Source organism: Pyrus communis, chromosome 16 (assembly GCF_963583255.1).
Source record: "Pyrus communis chromosome 16, drPyrComm1.1, whole genome shotgun sequence".
Taxonomy (NCBI): Eukaryota; Viridiplantae; Streptophyta; class Magnoliopsida; order Rosales; family Rosaceae; genus Pyrus; species Pyrus communis.
In genome coordinates, this window is record NC_084818.1 from 5,241,091 (window position 1) to 5,263,055 (window position 21,965).

The 21,965-nt window shown below is 37.4% G+C and overlaps 3 protein-coding genes across 3 annotated transcripts; 1 reads left to right on the forward strand and 2 right to left on the reverse strand.

Annotated features, from left to right (window-relative positions):
• The first annotated feature begins 644 nt into the window (after nt 1-644).
• On the forward strand, nt 645-4,129 carry LOC137720873 (putative serine/threonine-protein kinase-like protein CCR3). The gene has a single exon (XM_068459984.1). The coding sequence runs from the start codon at nt 801-803 to the stop codon at nt 3,216-3,218; it is 2,418 nt and encodes an 805-aa protein (XP_068316085.1). The 5' UTR covers nt 645-800; the 3' UTR covers nt 3,219-4,129.
• Nucleotides 4,130-8,823: 4,694 nt separating this feature from the next.
• Nucleotides 8,824-12,676, reverse strand: LOC137720178 (phosphoinositide phospholipase C 2-like). The gene is made up of 9 exons (XM_068459195.1): nt 12,254-12,676; nt 11,958-12,154; nt 11,435-11,570; nt 11,111-11,356; nt 10,784-11,010; nt 10,374-10,491; nt 9,738-9,890; nt 9,563-9,649; nt 8,824-9,375 (listed from the first exon to the last, which is right to left on the reverse strand). Exons 1-9 carry the CDS (start codon nt 12,572-12,574, stop codon nt 9,082-9,084), a joined length of 1,779 nt encoding a protein of 592 aa, XP_068315296.1. The 5' UTR covers nt 12,575-12,676; the 3' UTR covers nt 8,824-9,081.
• A 4,964-nt stretch (nt 12,677-17,640) lies between these two features.
• Nucleotides 17,641-21,110, reverse strand: LOC137720792 (phosphoinositide phospholipase C 6-like). The gene is made up of 9 exons (XM_068459902.1): nt 20,592-21,110; nt 19,864-20,060; nt 19,603-19,738; nt 19,339-19,518; nt 19,029-19,255; nt 18,822-18,939; nt 18,518-18,670; nt 18,343-18,429; nt 17,641-18,243 (listed from the first exon to the last, which is right to left on the reverse strand). Exons 1-9 carry the CDS (start codon nt 20,934-20,936, stop codon nt 17,950-17,952), a joined length of 1,737 nt encoding a protein of 578 aa, XP_068316003.1. The 5' UTR covers nt 20,937-21,110; the 3' UTR covers nt 17,641-17,949.
• Nucleotides 21,111-21,965: the final 855 nt, after the last annotated feature.

A 21,965-nucleotide genomic window follows, 5' to 3' on the forward strand; every position in this document is an offset into this window, starting at 1 on the left:
ATTTTTCTTGGTTAAATCTTTTTTTTTTTTTAAATTAGGGTTATAACTTATATCACCGATTCACCTACAAAGATTAATTTTATGTTTTATCAGTTAGGATTAACTCAATCAGTGAGAGAAGTGGGAAAAGTACTGTAAAATTAAGTTAGGTCAAATGTTCGATTATTCTCATTATAACAAAAGAACCTAATTATCGGAATATTGCTTCTCAATGTTTGACAACACCAAATCTAAAAAAATGTAAGTTATTTCATTTTTACAGTTTTGCCTGACAACACCACGTATCAAAAAGGTGCAATTTCTTTTCGTTCCAACAAGAAGCTGTAATGTAATTTGCGCCCGCAGAAATGTCTACTAAGCATAACTGAAATACAAATTTACTGCCCTTATCTTAACAGAATTACAAAATTTTGACCATTGGACCGTCATACTTGTATAGTAACTTATATTTGAAAAAACCACAAGAATTTACTTATCATCTATTTTTTCTCTCCTCAAAAGTAACAACCAAAAAAAGGATAAAAAAAAAAAAAAGAAAAAAAAAAGAGAGGAATTATATATTAGGATAATGTTTCCGTCATAGGATATATCAATGCTGCGAAACAACATCAAGAGTCTTTTAACAGTTTCTGAACTCCCCAAAATCTACTTGGAATATCTCCCTCTTCGTCTCTCTCTTTCCTCTCTTTCTCTCTCTTCCTCCGTGTCTATGCACATGCAAACTCCAAAAGAGCGCCTCCAATGAAACACACCAGAGCACGGCAACCCACCACCCATGCCGTCAGTCCTCACTCTTTTCTATGACGAAACTACCCTTCTCCTCCCTCCCCACCACCACCTTCATCATCACCGCCGCCATCCTCTTCGCCGTTATCCCACCACCAGTTCATGCCCTCGGCTCCGGCTCAACCCTCGCCGTAATATCCGCTACCGGCACCGTCTGTGGTGTCGTTTCGGACCAACCGCGGCTGCGCATCGTCTGCTACCGCCGCGGCCAAACCGTCGCGGTCGAGCCCAACATCTCATTCTTAGCCATCTCCGGCGGCCGAACCTCCCTCTGCGGCATCCGCTCCGGCGGATACAGCCTCCTCTGCTGGGACAACATCACCTCCCAAAACTCCACCTTCAAATCCAAACGCCTTTACTTCAACAGAACCGTTCCGTTAGAAAATCTCGCAGTCGGCGACGACCATATCTGCGCCAGAACTGTCGACACAGACACCGTAGAATGCTGGCGGCCCAACGACGTGCCCAACTTGCCATCTGGGTCGGACAAATTCTCCTCGATTTCATCTGGATCGAACTTCTCTTGCGGAATTCTGAAACCCAGCCTCCAGGTTCGATGCTGGGGCACAGCAACTGCAATGGCGGTAGAAATAGAACACGGGTTCGGAAACATGTCAATGGCGACCATCGCAGCTGGAGGCTCGCATGTGTGCGGGATCAACACCACCGGGCTTCTGGTCTGCAGGGGAAGCAATGGCGGCGGTCAGTTGAACGCCCCTTCTGGCTCGCCTTTTGAGTACTCCGCTCTGTCACTCGGAGCAAATCACAGCTGTGCAATCAGAACTCACAATCAAACAGTCGTCTGCTGGGGAGGAATGGGCCAGTTTTCAATCAACAAAACAAATGGAGTGTCTTTTCAAATTTTAGCTTCTGGGTCGGATTTCATATGTGGATTAACCACCAGGAATTTTTCGATTGTTTGTTGGGGTCCGGGCTGGCCCATTCTCTCCGGTTCAGAATCAGGGGTGGAGCTCGAATTGCCCGAAATTCTCCCCGGTTCTTGTGTTAATTCCTCCTGCAGTGAATGTGGAATTTACCCTCAGTCTCAAAGACTCTGTTTTGGTACTGGTAACATTTGCAAACCCTGTTTTCCTCCGATTTCAGTGCCCCCACCAGCATTACCACCGCCGCCATCAACACCGCCACCGACGTCAACGCGGCGGTCTGCGACGTTGACTACTGGTTTATTGGTGTTTGCCATTGTGGGTTCTGTCGGAGGATTTGCAGGTATTTGTACAGTTATTTATTGTTTGTGGATTGGCGGTTGTTTTGGGAACAAGAAGATTCATAATTCAGTTCAGCCGACAATTACTAGAGCTGCAAGCTCAAACAATGGCAATGGGACAACGTCAAACAATAGTCCTCCGTCGAGATCGTCCACCATCCCCCGCCAGGGCTCGAGGATCATGCGGCGGCAGAGGAGCGGAACATCCTCGAAGCACCCTGACAGGGCGGAGGAGTTTTCACTGTCCGAGCTCGCGGCCGCCACGAATGACTTCTCAACGGAGAACAAGATTGGCTCCGGAAGCTTCGGAGTTGTATATAGGGGCAAACTGCAAGACGGCCGGGAAGTTGCGATCAAGCGAGGCGAAACCGCCTCGAAGATGAAGAAGTTTCAGGAGAAGGAGAGGGCATTCGATTCGGAAGTTGCCTTCTTGTCGAGAGTTCATCACAAGCACCTCGTGAGGCTTGTCGGATATTGCGAAGAGAGGGATGAGAGGCTTTTGGTATATGAGTACATGAAAAACGGTGCGCTTTTCAATCACTTGCATGACAAGAACAATGTGGAGAGGAGTAGCAGTTTGTTGAATTCGTGGAGAGTGAGGATCAAGGTTGCATTGGATGCTTCAAGAGGCATTGAGTATCTGCACAATTACGCCGTGCCGCCTATCATTCATCGAGATATAAAATCATCGAATATATTGCTCGACGCGAATTGGACCGGGAGGGTGTCTGATTTCGGGTTGTCGTTGATGGGGCCGGACTCAGAGGCGGATTTTAGGCCAACGAAGGCGGCAGGGACGGTTGGCTACATTGATCCGGAGTACTATGGACTCAACTTGTTGACAGCAAAGAGCGATGTCTATGGATTTGGTGTGGTGCTATTGGAGCTTCTGACGGGGAAGAGGGCCATATTTAAGGATGCGGAGAACGAGGGGACGCCTATAAGCGTGGTTGATTTCGCAGTGCCGGCGATTATGAGCGGGGAGTTGGTGAGGGTTTTGGACAGGAGGGTTGGGCCTCCGGAGGTGAATGAATCGGAGGCGATTGAGCTGATGGCGTATACCGCAATGCATTGCGTGAATTTGGAAGGGAAAGATAGGCCGACGATGGCGGACATTGTGGCGAATTTGGAGAGGGCGTTTGCTCTCTGCGATGAAAGCCCCGGCAACATCTCTAGTGGTGGAAACTCCATTGTGTCTGCAGAGTAAGAGTGAGTAAAATGTGCTTCCTTCCCATTAAAGAAAGAATTGAATTATTTCTTCAAATTTTGTCAAATTTTTAGGGGATAAATTGAATGGATTTAATTAAGATTTTTAGCATTGGGGGTTGTAAAAAGACTAGAGATTTAGGGGGTTCTATCTAACCTTGCTGTAGTGTAACATTTTGTAAGCACTAACAGCTACAAAAATATAGCCCTTGGTTGCAATTTTCAAGTGATGCCTAATTTTTTTTTGTTTTTTTACTTTTAAATGTGTATGCCAAAGCATTCAACTAGGGTCATACCATAAAATGAGCCAATTAGATAATATCACGTCGTCAGTTACTTGCTATATAAGTTTCGACAGTGTAATATGAATAACATATCAATGATTGATATGCTTATTAATATTAAATGATCGGACCAGTCAACTGGCCAAGCAATTGAGTATTTGTGGTGTGATTTAAACAAGGCACGATTCATTTGGGTGGGTGTCCTCATTCACAGAAAGGTGCATGACAATACTGTCTTGGCAGATGAGGGAGTCAAAGATTGTGACACAAAAGTTTGGCTTTCCAAAAACCTTAGGGATTTCTCTTAATAAATGTGTTTTCTTTCTTCTTCTTCTGCTTTTTGCGAAGTCAGCCGAAGATTACAAAGCCTGCGGTTTGTACTTGAGAGCGGTAGCCAGTAGCAGTATGTTTTGTGGCACACAAAAAAAGAGAATTTTCCAATGTCATGAGTCATGAGGTATGGTCCATCACGAAAGGGGAAGGAAAAGTACCAGTCTAGAACTTTGAATCTCAGATTAGTTTACACGTCCAACACTTTGACTCGGAAATTCTAACAAGGCTGCCAAATTGGTTAAGCCCATGTGTTCTCTTAATCAATCGACACGTGTAGGATCAAGATCCATTCTCCGAGGAAACAGGATTATCTCCTCTCACATTCTCATCTTCATCCATTTCCTCATCTCGCACATTACTTTTTGTCTTATTGTCTCTATAAATAAATTAATATAAGATGTTGATGTGAAATAGGAGGAGAAAGAAGGGGAGAGAGATTAGAAGTGAAGAGAATCATCCTCCTTCTCCAAGAGATTTTCTAAGTGACGGAAAAACGGCCTGGTGCATCAAGTTATAACATATGTGGTTGGAAATTTGAAAAAAATTCAACCAATTATATAATACTTGGTGTACTAAACCATATCATTATTTTTTTTTCATTCCCTACACAGAAAGGGCGTATACTTATGACTACGAACAAAAGTTCTAAGGCGTTTTGGAGTATGAGATATAGTATATATGCTCAGGTTGTTTAACCATTATATCTTCTTCTTCTTTTTTGAACAAAAATCTAACGGCTAAAACACCCCGGTCAGACATAAGTTTCTCTCATATAAAAGGTCTGCCTAGTCGCTCAGTACTATGGTTTAGTAATATTTCTCTTCACTTATAAGTGAGATGTCTTAGGTTCGAATTTTGTGAATGACGAATTTGATACCAAATTAAGTTGTCCATCATGTTGTTTAGCTAAACTCTCCTTCACATAATTATTGTAAAAATATCGATTTGCTAAAAAAAACAACAACAAAAAAACCCTGGTTAGTACGTGTCCATAAATTAAAGCGGTGCCTCATTGAGTAATGAGAGACTTTAATATGAAAGCATAACATTTATAGATTAATATATGCATGCTGCTGTTATTTTTGTATAGTAGTATGAACGCAATGTATGGATTGTGGACTGGGGGTGGCCGGTGACCACCTCTACTGCGTGGATTATATATTTATTGAGACGCTTGTGGAAGACCGTCGACAATTATAATTGTGGCTTCAATGCTTTAAATATTACGCAAACATGCATGATCATGTAACGTCTTCGTCGATGGTCCCGTTACAATACGAGATAGCAATTTTCCTTCTTGTATTAGTGTGTATCAAAGATGGCTCATATTTCTTAATGTATGTATTGTGGAGGAGAAAGGGAAGGAAACTGTTGAAATAATAACCAGATTTTTGGTAGCTCGGAATTCAGGCTAAATTAATTAGAAATGCAGCACAAAACATTAGACAGATGATTTGAAATAACTACATGCAAACTACTTGAAATGAGTAGTTTGGGTTTATGTGTCTTTTTTTATATTGTTTATGTTTTGATGTGAGAATAAACATATGTGGAAAACTTTTTTGAGAAGTATGTGTAAAGCTGCTTCTGCTTTTTGTTGTTTTGGTTTTGGATCCATGATTTCAAAAGTAAAAAATAAAAAATAAAAAATAAAAAAAAACACCTTTTCTTTATTTACCAAACACAATTAAACTCCCAACTTTTTTGAGAAGCTACTTTTAAGAAGTTTAAGCAACCCAAAATCAACCCTAAAAATTTGTTACTTATTAGCTTCGTAATGCTTATGTAAGTCAGTAAGTGCATCTTTAATCATCTTCTAATGTTTTGAAGGGAATTTCTACCTGATTTATTATGAATCTGGATTTGAAATTTCTAGCCCAAACACATTATTTGGGAAAATGATTTTTGCATCGATATATTTTTTTGCCCCATCCTTTTGTTTATATTCTTTCAATTTTCCTCTCATTTGTTTTGGCTAAAAAAATGAAAAAGTGTGGGAAAATAAACATGAGTAACTCAATTGCGTTACAAATTTGAAAGATTGATCAAACACTTGGAATAATGAATTAGCCACCTGAATATGGAGTTGAAAGGGTTAAAAAAGTCAATATCTACTAACTCTTTAGAACTTTATAGGGCCCTGGTTGTTCCAGGGTAGGACCAGTTGGACTAAAATTAGTCAATCGTTGTTGGTGATGGTGACACACACTTAAACGTAATTAAGTAAAGTCATTAGGCCCACTGAGGGGGCAAGGAAAATTCCATAAAATTCACTCCTCTTTTCATCATGATTTAATTCATACAAAAGGGAAATATTTAATAAGCTTTTGTTATGTGAAAATGGTAGTAGGAGGACTTTGTTGACCTTAATTTCTTGCATGCTCTTTTGCCTTGTAATTTGGTGTCACAATTCACAAACCCTTTCACACGGCCTAGTTTCTTTCTCCTCCTCCTTTTGTCTATTCAATTTATGCTTAAACAAAAAGCCAAAAATGGACCATCGATTCCTAAACTATGACCTAATTGATGAGCATTATTTCTTAAACATGCTATAATGTGGGGTGATGATCATTTTTGATAAAAACAAGGATAAGAAGTTTCAAACCCAAAAAGATCATCGCAAAATATCATAATAAGTTCAAAGATCTATACTCGTAAATTCTTAATTTAAAGACCAAAGCTCCAATTTAGTCAACATCGAAAAACCAATTCCTCAATTTCTCGAATAAAAAAGAGGTTCATTATACATTCCACATGACGTAGGAAGGGTAATTTCTTCTTTGTAATTTTTATTTGGTAAGAAACAAAGGCCCAAGTCAAGCATGTACAAAATGTTCAAATAAATTTCAACGAGCCATCACGCAAAAATTTTGTTTGAACGTTGTCTCGCCTTCGAAATTGTTAAATTTTGTCGGCTTGAAGAAGTCTGTGCTAAAGAAGTCATGCGCAGAATAACATTTCAAGGAAGTTGCAACCAACTGTAAGGACTAACTGGTCTTCGATTTGCTAGTCATACTAGTATAGGGTGCAAGGGGCCGAGCTTTGACGCAACGAAAATGTTGCTTTTTTGTGACAAAAAAGTCACGGGTTTGAGTCATGGAAACAACCTCTTTGTAAAGTGGGGAGCCTTATTGAATTAGGATTGCCTTTTACTATATTAGGGTACAAACAAGGCCGAAATTCCGGCTACATTCTGCAGAAAGCTCTTGGTGACACCATTTTCTTGATCGTGAAAAAAAAAAGAACCTCAAATCGGTATCGGGTGTATAATGTATTACCTTGGTCAAGGTTTTCATCGGTTACAGTCGAGGGTATCTTCTTTCTCATTTCTCTTCAACTTCGTTCAATCAATCATTAAGTCGGAGAAGATAAATGTATCCGTAGTATGATAAGGCGACTAAAACCACCAAGAGGATGTTCAAAGTGCTCAAGTTTTTCTTTCCAGGAAAGGAAATACGTACTTGCAACATCGAAACTTCACTCCTTAAACTAAATATTTGTGAGTATTATTTTATAAACATGCTGAAATGTGGAGTAATGATCATTTTGGATAACAATGTTAAACTCTTGTCCAAAACAAAGGGTTTTAAGTTGTAAATAAAGATCATAAGTTTCAACAGTTTTACCGAAAAAGATCACTGCTCCACATAATAAATTCAAGGACCAGTACTCACAAATTCTTAGTTTAAGGATCAAAACTCCAATTCAGTCAACATTCAGAAACCAATTTCTAGTTTTCTCAAACAAAAAGAATGTTCAACATACATTTCACATGACGTTGGAAAGATCATTTTTTTTCTTTTTAATTTTTATTTTGTAAAACAGAGGACCAAGTCAAGCATGTAGTTCAAATAAATTTCAATGAGACATCACCCCAAAAACTTGTTTGAATGTGTCTCGCGGTCGAAATTGGTAAACTTTATCGGCTTGAAGAAGTCATGCACATACTAACATTTCGAGGGTGTTGCAGTTGTAAGGACCAACTGGTCTTTGATTTGCTAGTCCTACGAGTATAGGGCACAAACGAGGCCAGACATTCCGGCTACATTCTGCAGAAAGCACTTGGTGACACCATTTTCTTGATCGTGAGGAAAAAAGAACCTCAAATAGGTATTGCTGTATAATGTACTACCTTGGTCGTCGAGGTTTACATTGGTTATATTCGGGGGTATCTTCTTTCTCGTTTCCCTTCAACTTCGTTTCATCCAATCATCAAGCCGGAGGAGACAATTGTGTTCATAGTATGATACAGCAACTAAAACCACCAGGAGGCAGTTCAAAGTGCTGAGTCTTTCTTTCCAGGAAAGGAACTACGTACTTGCAACGTCGAAATTTGCGTCAGTTGTTGCACCCTGTCGCGCCCGTTCTTCCGCTTTGGTCCTTGCTTATCATTTAACTGTTTGAACTTCAAGATCTTACCTCCACAGTTTTTAGAGCACTTCTGGGGTGATGAGCGAGCGCTGACCACCAGGATGACAAATCTCTGGGCACGCATGAGTACAATCAGTGCGATACTATCAATATTTTCGTGAAACTATCTGAAAAATCAAAGAAAGATATGGAAAGATATGAAGTCTAAATTTCATTACATATCGGAGAAATTCTCAAATTTCGGCTACAATCGACAGTTTCATCGATATTGTCGACATATCGGTTAAATATTGAAAAAACTCTTATATTTCATCTAAACCAATGTTTGACATTCTCTAAAGTTTAAATTTTTATAATTTCCATCGAAAACAACCAATATCGAAATCGACATCGATATGTCCACTAATTTTCATATTGATATTTTCACTAATACCGATATTTTAAACACTGAGTACTAAGGCAATGAACAACAACTCTTAAGATTTCGGAGTCGACTGAGATTTTGAGCGACCCGGCACGTCGGCTCTTGGAAATTTTCTATTATTTGGATGTTTGATGGGCCTCACAATAACTAAAGCCCATTTATTATTTGGTCCGACCAATAAGGCCCAAATAAAATAAAATAAAACACTACTAGATAACTTTTAGTAAACTGTTGCTGTTCTCAATCACTTCAATCTTACAAATTTACATAAAGTTCCAGGCACACGACGTCGTATTACATATATCAAACAGAGAACCAGTAGATAACGTGTAACCAAATACATATAATCACACAAAAACATGTACACACAAATGCAACACAACAAAAGGCTTTACATTATTGTGGCGTTTTCTTCTTCTCTGCCCACACAACGTGCAAACCTGGGTTTTTATTCAAACAAAATCGAAGTGCATGAGAAGCTTTACGGATTTGTACTTCTCTCCCTTCTGGCTGTGTAAGGGAACTGCTCGAATCCCTCTTCTGAGCTCAGACACCGGTAGGCATGTTTGGCCTCCAAAATCATCCTTTTCTGACATGTCATACTCGTGAACTTCAATGCGGAGCACGGCTAGTTCTGGAACAGTTAATGGGAATTCAAATTCTTCGTTCCACGCTGGAATCCAGTCGTCCTCTAGGGTCTTCGTCTTCTTCATCACACTATCAGCAGCAACTCCAGCAATTCCTACCTGAATTGTTATAAAGTTCAAATCACATTTTCAATTCTTTGGTATACATGATCACGAGTTTCTAAACACGCTAGTAAAAGGATGCAGACAAAACCAAGCAAACAGCAAACCACAGGACAGTAACAGTGTACTCAAACATTCCCAAATGTGAGAAATGATAACGCCGATGTAGGCTGTTCCAACTTACCCTTGCATAAAAATCTGGAGGAGAATATGCATCGAAGTGTGTATGCTTGAAATCATAGTACCATCCTTCTCCCATATATACTTTTACCTAGAAAACAGAATAATTACCGTTAGCTATGACTCAGCATATGACAAAACAAGGAACGAAAGTCAAAAGCCTAGCATAAGGCGCTCACCTTCAAAGTTTGTTTCACTGGTAAATCATATTTAGGATCAAAGACCTCATTATGTGGACCACTCTTCAAAAGAAAATCCGGTTTTTTCACATATCCGCACCCACCATTGGCTCTAAACATTCCCTGCATCAACCACAATGATCTTCCATATCCCTGTCACAAGCAAACCCATTCTAAGTATTTGCAAGCTGTAAGCCAAGAATTATTTATTTCTTTATCTCCATTTCAAAAGCCATAGAATCAAGAGTGATATTCCATTGACCCTAAAACAAATATTAGGACCAACAGAACACACCAACCATTTCCCATTAGTGGCTACATCACAAATATATATAATCCAATCTTCACACAAAATTGTTCAATTAATTATTATACACAGATAACATAAGCCTAATTAGGACACATTGATTATAGTTCACTCCAAACAAGAATAATATTTATTTAGCACAATGGATACCATTAAGCACTACGGATATGGAAAATTAGAACTTTTTGACAAGACGATATTGTAAATGACTCTAATTTAAAGGGAGGGGGATTCAAAATCAGGTGCAAGGGGGCAGGCAGTGTGCCTGGGCCAACTGGCTTAACCCACAGCTGGTGGAAAATAGACTTTTATATGCAAATACATTTTACCTGCATATTGAATGCAACCATTTGAGCCCCATGCGACCACCCAATCATTGGGTTATAATTTGATGAGTCAACACGTATGCCCTTTGGGTACACCCTCAAAATATTCCTCTGAGTAAACCTACACAAAAACAATCATCAGAGCAGAAATTTTGTCTTCTAATGCACAGGATTAATAATGGATCTGAATTTGAGTCTGCCCTCGAAGATCTATCCAGGACAATAATGTAAAGCCTATCAAATATTGTAATGTAATTTAGCACTGAACACTAGATGCGTTGACTTGAGGTTAACGAGTACTGAAATGAAACTTGAACTACAATGACTGGATATGATTGTCTCACTAGTGCTACATTCTTATTTTAGTACGAGTTAATGGCATGTGAGCATCATATTAAAGATGGATAAAATACCTGACAATTTCCTTTCCATAGGTTACTACTGCCTTCTCGAGCTGTTGCTCACTTAAGCTAAGACGCCGCACTTTATTGGGATCTACTTTGAGACACTCCACTAATCCACCTTTGGGTTTCCCAGCATGAATGGCAATTAAACGCTTATATTCAGGTGCAACGGACTTGGAACCACCATTATCAACATCTTCCTCCTCATTGCTATCTTCTTCATCCAATTCATTGTGCTAAAAACACAAAAATGTTAAACATAAACAAAATAAACTAAAAGATTTTGGTCTCACCAAATCAGCAATGCAGCAAGTTATACTAAAAAAGTCTCCATACCTTGTCATCTACCGCAATTGCAACTTTGGCATCCGGGACTTCTTTACCCCATGCTTCCTCATCAGCTGGAGTTTTTCCACTCTTCGGATCACTTTCACTTTGCAGAGCATCCTTTGCCTCACGATATTCCTGAGGCGGTTTGGTCGAGATAATAATCCTTTTCTTTAGTGACGCTGGGGATGGAAATTCTTTCAGACATTCCGGGCCAGGAGAAAACAGTACCTCTCCAAATGTTTCAGTGACCATCTTGAAAATGGTTGACAAAACAATTAATACCAGACCATTCAAGTTTAAAATCCTAACAAGGAAATTGCAAATACCAACCTTAGCGACTTTAGTTTGAAGATCCGGGGTCAGGTGGTCTTCCAAAGTGATTACAACAGGGTATTCAGAGGCAACAAACGCATGTTCCTTAATAGACTTCAAACACTTGATAAGTTCCACCGGTGTAGTCAATGTCCTATGGTATAACAAACCCAAATTTCATCTCAATTCGGTACAAAATCAAACTATACAGTTTTAGTATTCCATTACTAGTAGCATATTTGTCCAATTAGGTGACAAATTTACAGCACAAAGATAAGTTTCACCGGTCTTGTCATCATCCTAATAAAACAAAATCGATTTTCGTCTTAAATTAGGCACAAAACTGAACCACTTATACAATGTTACTATTCCCTTACTAGCTTTAACATATTTATCGAAATGGGTAACAAAATTACATAACAAAGATTGCAAATTGAAAAGCAAACATACAATCCAGTATTCCACTACTAGTTTTAGCATATTTTTCCAAATGGGTAACAAAATTAAAGCATAAAGATGGCAAATTTAACAGAAAATATACCCTCCATGAAGCACATCGACATCGTCTTTATTCGAATTCGGCCAAATATCCAGCTCAATCACCCTCACTCCTCTGTGAAGCGCTTGAATAATAGGAACGTCACTGCAGTCACTGCTCAGCTGGTTCCCAGTCAGATACGAATTGTGCCCTGTGTATATGAAATAATGCGACAATGGCGCATTCATATCATGGTGCACCTACCAAAAAATCAAACAAAAATTCAAAATTCATACAAAAACAAAAAATTCATAAAAATTACCAAACTTAATTAAAATTAAAATTAAAATAATATGTACCTCGAGAGATGGAGAGTTTGGGGGGTTGAAGTCGCCAAAGAGGTACTTGAAGAATGCTTCGAGATCGAGGACCTTGCGGTGGAAGATGTTGAGGTGTTTGAGCTCGGAGAGGCTCTGTTCGATGAGGGCCTGAGCTTCCTCCTTGGTGGCGTTCTCCTCCTTCTGGACTTCCGTCAGGAATCGGTGGAAGTGATCGGCGGTCATGATGCCGTTCTCCGAGTACTGATCGAACAAGGCCTTGATCTCCGGCGGTGCTTCCTTGACGGCGAGCTTGAAGCGCCGCCGGAAGCAGAAGCACACTCTGTAGGTCTGCTTCGACATGGAGAATCGCCTTGTTCGGATCGGAATTCGGAGCCGGAGGATTTGGAGGAGATTCGCCCGCGTCGGTGTCCGGTTGCTTGGGGAATTTGGGAGATGGGTGGGAGAGTGAAGTAACTCCAGAAGGAAAGGAACGGAATATGATGGGGTGGTGGGGTGGGACCCACCACACCAATACTATTTACTTTTTACGTTACACGTGGCTTATTGGTGGGTAATTTAATAAGGTGGCTGTACAATCTGACATTTTATCGTCATTCGTTATGTATTGTGGTGACGATAATTGTCTACTTTCTAATTTATTTTGAAATATGAACTCTTTCTAATTTATTTTGAAATATGAACTTAAAATCGTTTAACTGCTGAATGGATGAGGTCAGAATTTGGACAAGGATCATCTCTAATGAGGATCCAGAGATTAATCAATCTTATCCGTTTATCGTATATTGTGAGGATAATTTTTGTTAGGTGCTATTTATATTCAATTTTAAATTAAAAATTTTAAATTATTTATAATTGCACAATATACGATGAACGAACACGAATGATTAATCCTCCGAACCTTCAGAAAGAAGATCCGGAGATGATCCTATTCCTCAGAATTTGATTGTTGAGCATCTTCAGAGTAAAAGTCAAAATACCTGTATCAACAGTTATAGTAAGAAAGGTCGTTTTAGTACTGTTGAATCGAAATGTTAATTTTTATGTGACATGAAATTGAATGGCAGAAAGGCTAATTACGGTTAAATTTGACAACAGCTTCAAATAATATATATATAACAGAAATTAAGAAAATAAAATAATGTAATAAAATAAAATAATACTTTAATTTTATATATCGCATGAAGATTGAAACTTTAAAAGATGTCAAAATGTCATGTTGAGTGTCAAATTTCTGTTGAAGATGATTTGACTTTTTAAAACGATATGACAATATATTTTAAAGATTATATTAAAAAAATACAATATTTACTATGTATTTACAAGCACAGTAGTTTAATCAACTTGACGAAATTTGCTCCAGATCCCTTTCACCAAATCTTCTCTATCAAACAATATAGGCTCTTAAAATTTGATCTAACGGCCAAAGTTATTATAACTTTTAAAGTGGACCCTTATTTGTAATCGTTGGATCAAATTTCAATAGTCCGAATTAGTTGATAGGAAGAATTTGATAGAAGGGATTCGGAAAAGATCCCTTTGCCATTATGTGGATGACTAACAATGTTGATGTGTATTAATCATAGGTGAGACACGGTGGCTTTGGGGACCAAAAATAATAAGTGGATAAACATTGTGTGTTATTTTACTGGGATGTATTTGTCTATCCCTATTTTGTCTTTACGGTTGAAAGAATAATATCCGAAAGATCCAACATTATCCTTTCCCTTAATTAGAAATGTTTTTTTTATCAGTTTCTTGTCTTCATATTTCATGTGGATTTTATACTTGAAAAGTGTAATTTGCACTTTGAAAATAGAGAAAAATAATCTTATTGTCTTACTTGCAAGTTATAAATAGTACAGAGATCGGGCATCCAATCTTATTGTCTTACTTGCAAGTTATAAACAGTACAGAAATCGACTGTGTTTTGGACTAGAATTATTTCCCCCTTTCTTTCCATCCCCTTCTTTCACATTCTGTATTTTGTCTTTCTCTTTCTATAAAAAAATTGATATAAGATGTTAACATGCCTTAACCGTGACTGTTCAAATAGAAGTGAAAGAAAATGGAGGGGAAAAAAAGAGGGGAGATAATCATTCTCCCGTGTTTTAGACTGCTTTTAAAATGACTAGTATTCTTATTACAAAAATATTTAACCTTAATCTTAAATTTCGAAAGCCAAAAGCACTTAGGCGCTTTATGTTTATGTTCGGTGTTTCTTCAGCTAGCACTAACAAGTGTTAGTCGTAAGGTAGTGATATTCACACCTATTTTTTTTCCTTCATATAAACTTCTCAATTTTTTACCATTAAATCGAATAAATTGAAGAAAATTAATAAAAAAAAATTAATAAAAGCGTGTAAAAAATAAAAAACTGGTGTACTTCTTTGTAAAGCATTTTGTTGTGCTCACAATCCCAAATGTGGTTAAAACTATCCATTCCTGCACTCAAGGTCTTGTCTACTATTCTCTCCAATGGGAACATTATAGCTGGATTAGGATAATAACAAATCATTACCGTAATCTCATGAGTAATATTTGGAGCTGTTAATACATGATTAAATAGTAATAATTCCGTTTTAATGAAAAACAATCTGGATTCTCTTAAAAAAAAAAAAAAAAAAAAAAAAAAACAGTCTGGGTTATGCTAAATACAGCCATTTTACATGATGGGAGGGGAGCAGTAGTGGATTCGTGATGCCATAAAAATACTTAAATGAGACAGAAAAATGTGCATGGGTCCCATGTCCCGTGGACCGTGCAGAAAGGAACGGAGGCAGATTGTCTGCCCTTTGGATGCTCTTTTTATTTTAATATTTTTTTTTATTTATGCGGTTACGGTTAAATAATGTTAATATTTTATATTTTATTATTTTTTATCTTATTATTTTTATAAAAAAATTAATATCAAATATTTACGTGATTTAATCGTGATCGCATAAAATAAGAGAAAATAAAAAAACATCCGAACAAGTAGGCAGACAATCTGCCTCTGAAAGAAACGACATCACCATTAATGTCGACGTGGATGGATCCAACCAAGTCATCAACTTTTGAAATATTGTGGAGTAATCCATAAACTTCCATGGCCCTCCAATTATAATTACTGTTTACTGTCATTTTTTTGTCGGCGCATTTTTTTTTTTCTTTTGTCAACCATCTCTAAATCAAAACCTAAATGAAATGTCATGTAATCAAATTTGAAATTAAGAGCAAACTCTAACCGCTATATCAATCTTATGTGGATTAACATATGAGTTTTTATATTTTAAATTTGACATATGAGAAAAGGTGATGTCAAATCATTTTTAATTATTTTATTGTGTGGGTCTCATTAATGTACCAATTATAAATTTTTGAAATTTATTTTAATTGATTTCTTTTTAAAATGGGTCCTACAAATATCATTTATAACAAAAAAACGTATTGGTTGAAAGTATAGAAAATCTGACATTGACACGTCAGTCATCAAATTAACATTTAACATTTATCTTTTGACATCTCCTTTGAAGATGATGCTCATCATCTCATATTTTTAGCATAATATTTTATAATATCAACATAGAATTAATGTAAAATTACAAGATAAAAATAGTTTATAGAAAGTTCGATTTTTAATTTCTCTTACATTAGTTTTGTGTCCTCCCCCCCCCCCCCCCCACTTTTTTTTTTTATGAAATTCTATTTTTAATTTCGACAAAAAGGGGAAAAATCATTTTTTTCAATAGTTTAAATTATGGCAAATAAATTTATGTAGTTTGATTAAAATTTCTATCCAGGATAATCTGCACTAATAGGAATTAGCGTCTTTGTCAAATGATAAGCATGCAGAGGGGAAACATTTATCATTTGCGGCTAATAACGATTTTTTAGACTCTGAAGCGTTGTTTGGAGAATTTTCGCAATAAAATCATGATTTTAAGCGTTTGAGTGTAATTTGGTAATCTAAGGTGCAAATCTTAGAAAGTTGGACCTACTAAGTTTCAAAAGGCGGATTTCTCCTCTCTGTAGGTTTATCACACGAAAAGAAGATCAAATTATATAACTACGTTAATTGATTTTACGAATTATTCTAAAAATATAAATTTTCTCTTGTTCACTTATCCTTGGCATGAATACCAAGGGTGGATACTGATCAATATGTTTTAGCGCTTTAATCTTCGGCCTTAATATCAAATTCAACGGTAGGTGAAAATAAAATAAGACTAACTATAACCATATAATGTAGTATGATCTTATCTTATATTTTTCTGCTTAATTTAAAGGGTCACATGTTGAGCATGTCGTATAATTTATAACTCTTGCTTTCGTGGAAGCTCGTTGTACAGCCACATTTCACATTTCACGGATCAAGCAATGACAAGTCAAAAATTACCCAACTGAGTTGACTTGAAAACTTGATTGAGCATTAAACAATATCATCAGATGATTAGCAAGCAAGTGATGATTAAAACATTTATAATAATATTATTATTATCTTTTATATTATGATCACAATAGCAAAACTCATGAGTCAAAGTCACGGCTTCAATACAAATCAAAAGCTAAAACATAATTAACATTTTCACTAATTACACATACACCTGCGCAAAGATAGCTTATCTTTTGCCACATATAATGATATTTTAGACTCTGAAGCATTGTTTGAAGAATTTTCGCAATACAGTCGTAAATTTCAGTGTTTTAGTGTAATTTGGTGATCTTGAGATTCAAGTTTAAGAAAGCTGAATAGTACTACGTTATTTTCACAATACAGTCGTAAAATTTCAATGTTTTAGTGTAATTTGATGATCTTGAGGTTCAAGTTTAAGAAAGTTGACTAGTATGGTCTATAGTATTCTTCTTTACTTGTAAGTGAGAGGTTTTAAGTTCGACTATTGCCATAAGCAAATTTAAACCACATTATTATGACTAGCCTATTGTAAGGCTAAACTCACCTCCTCCCCCTTGTTTGTTAAAAAAATAAAATAAAAAATAAAGACCGATTTTTCTTCTCTGCATGTTTATCACATGACAAAAATGCTAAATTATGTAATTATGTTGGCTGATTTAACAGATTGTCTAAATTGAAATTTAAGCAAACTATGAAACTCCAATGACCAAATTTATGCAAATGACCTTTTATCACAGTAGTAGAAAGGAGTCGAGGCCTTGCATGACGCCATGGGTTCGAACCCTATCGGCGGCTACTCTAACATCAAACAAAATCTATCATTTGACAGGAAAAAAAAAAATTACAACAAGTATTTTATTAAAAGATCTCAAAAATGACAATACGTAAATGTCTCTTAGTCAATTGTCCTTGGATTGGATACCAAGGTGGAAAATGATGAATATGTTTTAGTACTTTAATCCTCAACCTTGATATCAAATTCAACAACGATAGGTGACCAAAAAATGGGACTTGTTAACTATATAACGTAGTATAATGATAATTATCTTTTCATTACTGCTTAATTAAAAGGGTCACATGTTGAGCATGTCAAATAAACAATCTCATCTGATGATTAGCAGCAAGCAAGTGATGATTAAAAGTTAGTAAGATCCCACTAGCGAAAATAATGAGTCAAAGTCACGGCTTCAATCGAAATCAAAAGCTAAAAACATAATTAACATTCTCGCTAATTACACATACCACCTGCATACAGCTTAATCATGCTGTAAGGGGAAGTGCTTTTGTCCTGATGTGATGCTATCGACATTGTTCTGACTTTTCACTCAAAATGAAACCTTATTAGAAGCCTTACAGATTTGTATTTCTCCCCCTTTTTATCATACAGGGGGACTGCCCTGATTCCGGGCTTCAGCTCGGAAACGGGCAGACACGTCTGCCCGCCAAAATCATCTTTCTCTGACCTGTCATACTCCCGGACTTCTAACCGGAGTATGGCAAGCTCCGGAACAGTCATAGGGAATGTAAACTCTTCGTCCCATACAGGTATCCAATCATCCTCAATTATCTTTGTTTTGAATTTACCACAATCTGCTGGCACTCCAACAATATAGACCTGCCATAATCCATAAAATACTCTCAGTTTTCGAGTTGAACATTCGTATTAAACAAATCAATGCGTAATTAGCTTAATAGACAGCATAATTGATCTAACCTTTGTGTAGAAGTCGGGTGGGGAGAAGGAATCAAAGTGCGTTCGGCTAAAATCCAAGTGCCATCCATTTCCCATGTATATTTTCACCTGTCAATTAACATTCATGTTATCATGAGACCATTTCGGAACTGCATACAATGAACTTCACTTTTTAAGTTGAAACAAATATGCTCACCTTCAATGTCTTTTTCACTTTCAAGGCGTTTTTAGGATCGAATACCTCACCTTTCGGACCCTTGCACATCAAAAAGTCCGGCTTTTTTAAGTAACCACACCCTCCGTTGGCTTTAAACATCCCATGCATCAGCCAATTGTACTTGTCCTTTCCCTGTTAAATATTTTCAACATTTTAGCAGGTTTCTATATATATTAGCACAGATCGAATTGTGTTTGTTTCAAAAACAAATTCCCTTTTCTTTGGATCTTGAGACTTTGAACTCAAAGTTAACATCTGAGAAAAATAAAAACTTGAAACTGACCTGCATATTAAATGCAACCATTTGAGCTCCATGCATCCAGCCAACATGTGGTTCGTAATTTGAGGAGTTGAATCGTGTTCCTTTCGGGTACACCCTTAGAACATTCTTCTGTGTGAACCTAGAGAGCATAACAAGAAGTAACAGAACTATTAGTACTGAGAAGAACACGGATAACTAAAAAATGAGTTAACTTCTTGTAGGTATTACCTTACGACATCAGTTCCATGATCTTCAGCCACCTTTTCAAGTTTTCCTTCACTCAAACTAAGACGTCTAACCTTATCACCGACTGCTAGAGCATCCTTTAATTCACCAGATGGTTTTCCAGCGCGGATTGTTATGAGACGCTTGTACTCGGGCGCTGATTGTTGGTATGATTTGGCTTCAGCTGCATTGGCACTGTTGATAGCGTCGCCATCTTGATCACTGCCACTCTGAACCCAGTAAAATAAGTAACGTAAACTAAGCAGACCCCAGACCAAACTGGGAGATAAATTAATTGCAATTGTCAGCTGACCTCTTCAGATGAAGACCTTCCACTACCCTTGCCCTTTGAACTCTTTGATCCGCTGCTTTCTTTTGGCGGTTTTGTTGAGATAATAATTCGCTTTTTTAAGGATTCGGGTGATGGGAATTCTACCATTTGGTCTTCTGCCTCCGGATAATACAGCGTGTCTCCAAATGTTTTGATAACCAACTGTATTATGCAAGATCATAAACTCGAGGTCCGAAAACAAGAATGTGAAAGCAACAGATGCATAATTCAAACATGAAAGCTAACCTCTGCAACTTTAGCCTGAAGCTTGGGAGTAAGGTGATCTTCAAAAGTTATAACAACGGGGTATGGTGATTTATCAAAAGCATGTTCTTTTATCGACTTCAAGCATTTGATTAGCGTCACAGGAGCGGTCAAGGTCCTGCAAAATACATTCTGTATTTAATTTCGTTTCAATCTGTCATCGTTAACTGTAAGTCTATAAGCGAAATACAATTTAAGATGAGACGGATTTTGTAATGAACTGAGCTAACTGCAAGTTAGTACCTTCCATGATAAACTTGAACATCATCTTTTGCAGAGTTTGGCCACAGATCAAGTTCAATTACTTTAACACCCTTTTGCAATGCCTTGATGATTGGGACATCGCTGCAATCACTGCTCAGTTGATTCCCAGTAAGGTAGGAATTATGCCCTGTATATATGAAGTAATGTGATACTGGAGCATTCATATCATGGTGTACCTGCAATTGCAAAATCACTTACATATTAGCCAACAACGACGCTTTATTTCGAGAAAAATCTTAAGCAAAGCGGCCCGACTACGTCATCTGTAGAGCAACTCTCACAAAAACATCAAACCTACCGGTAATTTGATCTCATCTGGTGTGAGAGTCACCCTAATTAGACAACACTGCCGAAATTTCTCGTCTCTATTTCACTTGTTCAAAACCTCCCTATATCATCTATATTATTAAGCGAGAAGCCCTTATCATCTGTACTCGCTTTCAAAGTATCTAGATTCAAGTAATACTTCGAAAACACTTCAAATCGTCACTATATCATTTATTATTTAAAAATTTAATAAAACAAACTTTATAAGCAAAAAATATGTTTTCTCGCCGGACTTATGTTTACCAAATTGTAAACTTAGAGCATGCATCAACATGATAACTCCGATAACAATGTTCACAGTATAAACACATTTTTGAAGTGTCAATAACATTTAACAAAAATAAATAAAGATTCATGGGGTGGCGGCGATAAAGTTTGACCTGACTTCTGATTGGGGCGTTGAACTCTTCAAGGAACAAGAAATGAAAGAAATCCTCGAGAGAGAGTCCCCCCGCGTGCTTCTTGTGCTGCGCGGCCTCGCCCGGGTGGCGGGTCGTGAACTGGTGGAGGATAGTATGGGCGTCGGAGATAGTGAGGGCCGACTCGCCCTGGTGCTCGACCAGAAAGCTCCGGAACTGGTCGACGGACATCCGGTCCCCACCCTGCGCGTACTCGGCGAACACCGCCTTGACGTCGGGCGGCGGGCCGGCCTCGCTGGCCTTGAACTTCCGGTTGAAGCACTTGAACATCTTGTAATTGTGGTGCGGTGCATTGCTGTCCCCCATCGAAAGTTCCCGCCTCCGAGTCCGACCGATCTTCGTTTCGGTTTCCTGAGTTTCCTGTTTGGTCACCGGGAAAGTGAATCGAGAAAAAAGAGGGAGAAGAGGGAGAGGGAGGAAGTGATGAAGGAGGAGAGGGGCCCCTAGAAATCAGCTGGATCGTTGGAGGTTAACCGACTAATCAACTGTTCGTTCCAATACCAAAAACTTGTCTTACCTTTTTTATATTATTTTTTTTGGTTTTTTGAAAAGTTGGCGTGAGAGCAATTGGCATTGACGTGCCAAGTCAAAAACAAGTTAGAAAACAAAGACCGGGGGAGGAGAGATTTTTCCAAGACGGCGGATGGTAAATCATGTCTTACTATATAAATGTGGAATATATATGTTAAAAAATAAGTAATTATATTTGTGACTGCCCTTTTATTACTAGGCTACAACTACATTTGTGACTGCCCTTTACAAGTTGGTCATGAAAGAATTATTTCCCATTGCGATATTTTTAACAGAACTTAATGAAAAGTTTCCGGTATTGTTCATTTTAACGAAAAATCATATATTTACACTAAAAAGTCAATCATGGTACTATTCACTTTATCATTTATTTTGTTCTTATTGTTAAAACTTAAAGTTTTCAAGTCTTTTTTATTATTATTTCTTATTTTTAAAAAGCAATATTATTTTGACTTATTTGGATAAGGATTTTAATAAATACATCGTTGTGTGATTGATTTATATTGGTCTTCTAGAGTGCAATATCGTTATATGAAACTACGCAACGATATGTGATGTAATATTTTAGTAGATAGAGTGTTGAGTTTTTATACATACTTCGTGAGTTCGAAACTTCTTCTTCTCTTGATCCTTGTATAGTTTCAAACCTCTCCCTCCGTTAATAATAAAATTTTATTTTAATAATAAATAAACTGATCAACGAAATTGATGAAATGACCAATGGTAGAAATCAAAATTGACATAATATAAATCAACCGTAAAAAGGGGAAGCTCAAAGCAAAATAAACATTTGAAACTGATGAA